General features: G+C 47.4%; 1 protein-coding gene across 1 annotated transcript in view; it reads right to left on the bottom strand.

Moving 5' to 3' along the window:
- LOC107118484 (maestro heat-like repeat-containing protein family member 2B) overlaps positions 1-2,440 on the bottom strand; it is a 131,178-nt gene that overhangs the window by 27,819 nt on the left and 100,919 nt on the right. The window contains exons 31-32 of the mRNA XM_015420841.1: positions 1,100-1,211; positions 247-393 (exon numbers count right to left, since the gene is read on the bottom strand). Coding sequence (XP_015276327.1) covers positions 247-393; positions 1,100-1,211 — 259 coding nt within the window. The remainder of the gene's footprint in view (positions 1-246; positions 394-1,099; positions 1,212-2,440) is intronic.

Here is a 2,440-nt window from a genome sequence, read left to right as displayed (position 1 = left end):
AAAAAAGTGAAAAAAAAAAAAACAACCCGGGGGGGGGGGGGAACCAGTGCAGAGGGAATGCGTACGACTGCAGAGTCAGTCCTTAAGGCATGATTTGTCAGAATTCTCTGGAGCAAGCTGCCAGTGCAGAAAGAGCCAATATTTGGCTGATTCCTAGCCAGCCGCCTGGAATGCAGGAGCCACCAGCTTATCCTACGCCCGACGACACTGTTGCGATCCTATAAACTTGAAGCCACTGGATCTGACCTTGTCAGGAGCCACGAGGAGTACGTTGCCGAGACCTCTGACTGCCATCTGGCGGATGCTGGGATGCTGGTCCCCTGCCCTCTCTAGCAGGATGGGGAAGATGGTCTTGAGTTGTTCTCTTTCGGATACTGTGGGCTGCCTGATTGCCTGCCGGAGGACCACATGTTCATTATATGACTCGGCTCTGCACCTCCATCACTTAAACTGCTGATCTCGTGCAGGGATGAAGTAATACTAACAAAGCACACAGTTTGTGGCTTTTGTCTGGCAGTGAGGAGGCAGTGAAACGGAATCTTCTGATCGCCACGCCCAGGGGTCATTTTGTAGAAAAAGAGTTGCAGGAGCTCATTAGCATAACTCATTGGCATAACTCATTTGCATATGCCACACCCCCTGACATCACCAGAAGTGTGGCAGAAGGCAACACCCACTGCTCAGCCTCCACTGGACTGTTCTGGATTGCTAGCTATTGGGGGGGACGGGGACGTGCAGATCTGCCCTCACAGAGGAGGAAGAGCTTGTACCTGAATAAAACTTGGTCTTAAAGGTGCCACTGGACTGTTTTGGACTGGGGAGCTGGGGGGGGGGTGTTTCTGCAACTTACCTGGCTGCTTCTTGCTCTGACTGAGGGCTGCCTAGTGATAGAGCCGGCTGCCTAGTGATAGACCCTAGTTTGCCTAGTGATAGAGCCGGCCCTGATTCTGGCCCTGCTGGTGGACCTCCTGGTGGCCCCTGGGTTTTGGCCACTGTGTGACACAGAGTGTTGGAATAGATGGGCCACTGGCCTGATCCAACATGGCTTCTCTTATGCTAGTATGTTCTTATGTCCAGCCTTCAAAGTTCCACCTCTTACCTCCACAAAGAAGGCAGTGCTGGTTAGACGCAGATTTTTGGACCCTGAATTCATCCAAGACAGGACATGTTCAATGATCTCCTTGTCAAGAAGGCCTCTCTGAACCAAATGACTGAAACAGAAAAGGGAATGATGGTGGAAGAATAATGGAAGAAGATGTTGACATCAATGTTCCCTCTAAGCTGTGGAGTCTTGTGAGCAAAAATTTTACTTTGTGAGCGACTGGCATTAAAGTTGTGAGCGGGTGATTCGGCTACTGCATAGATCAGTTGGCTCCGGAGCCATCCTTCCTGAGCTAAGACAGAAATGTGTGAGCTGGAGGCTAAAAAATTGTGAGCTATCTCACACTAACTCAGCTTAGAGGGAACACTGGTTGACATCCACAATTGCCTGGATGGGGATCAGGTAGCAATAACAATGCTAAGTCACTAACAATGCTTTTTACTGAAGAAGGTCTTCAATGTTGAAAAGCATCAAGTGAAGCAAGACAATAAATTGTTAATACTTCAAGTGGAAAAATCAAATCTAATTCTCCGATTTCAGGGATTGAGAGAAGAAGATGGAGAGGACCTGAGAGACATTTTGGCAGTAGCTCTAGCACCACTGACTGGCAACGAAGCGGGAAAAATAAAAGAAGAAATGGATATGGTCTATAGGGCCTACTCCAATTTCACAAGAAAAAATAAGTTGCCAGCAGAAGTGGTTGTGAAATTTACAAAACAACGTCTCAGGGACCAGATTTTAAAGGTTACATCAGCGTCACCACTGAAAATTGGAGACCAACAGATCAGGATTTTGAAAGATGTCCCATTTGAAATCAGAATGAAAAGAAAGGCCAGTGGCCCATCTATTCCAACACTCTGTGTCACACAGTGGCCAAAACCCAGGGGCCCATCTATTCCAACACTCTGTGTCACACAGTGGCCAAAACCCAGGGGCCACCAGGAGGTCCACCAGCAGGGCCAGAATCAGGGCCGGCTCTATCACTAGGCAAACTAGAAGCTCAAAAAATATATATTCCGCAGGTTAGGAAAGGCACAAAAAGGTATAGGAAAAAGCCTGCATGGTTAACAAACAGAGTAATGGAGGCTGTAAAAAGTAAAAAGAATTCCTTTAAGCAGTGGAAAGCTAGTCACAGTGAGGCTGATAAAACGGAACACAGGCTATGGCAAATAAAATGCAAGTCTGAGGTCAGGCAGGCAAAAAGGGAATATGAGGAGCATATAGCAAAAAACGTAAAAACCAACAATAAAACTTTCTTCAAATACATTAGAAACAGGAAACCAGCCAGGGAGGCAGTGGGGCCCTTGGACGACCAAGGGGTAAAAGGAGTATTGAAGG

Source organism: Gekko japonicus, unplaced genomic scaffold (assembly GCF_001447785.1).
Source record: "Gekko japonicus isolate JY-2015 unplaced genomic scaffold, Gekko_japonicus_V1.1 scaffold495, whole genome shotgun sequence".
In the NCBI taxonomy this organism is placed as follows: Eukaryota; Metazoa; Chordata; class Lepidosauria; order Squamata; family Gekkonidae; genus Gekko; species Gekko japonicus.
The sequence above is the reverse complement of the archived record's forward strand: the minus strand, read 5'-3'. Positions and strand labels throughout refer to the sequence as shown.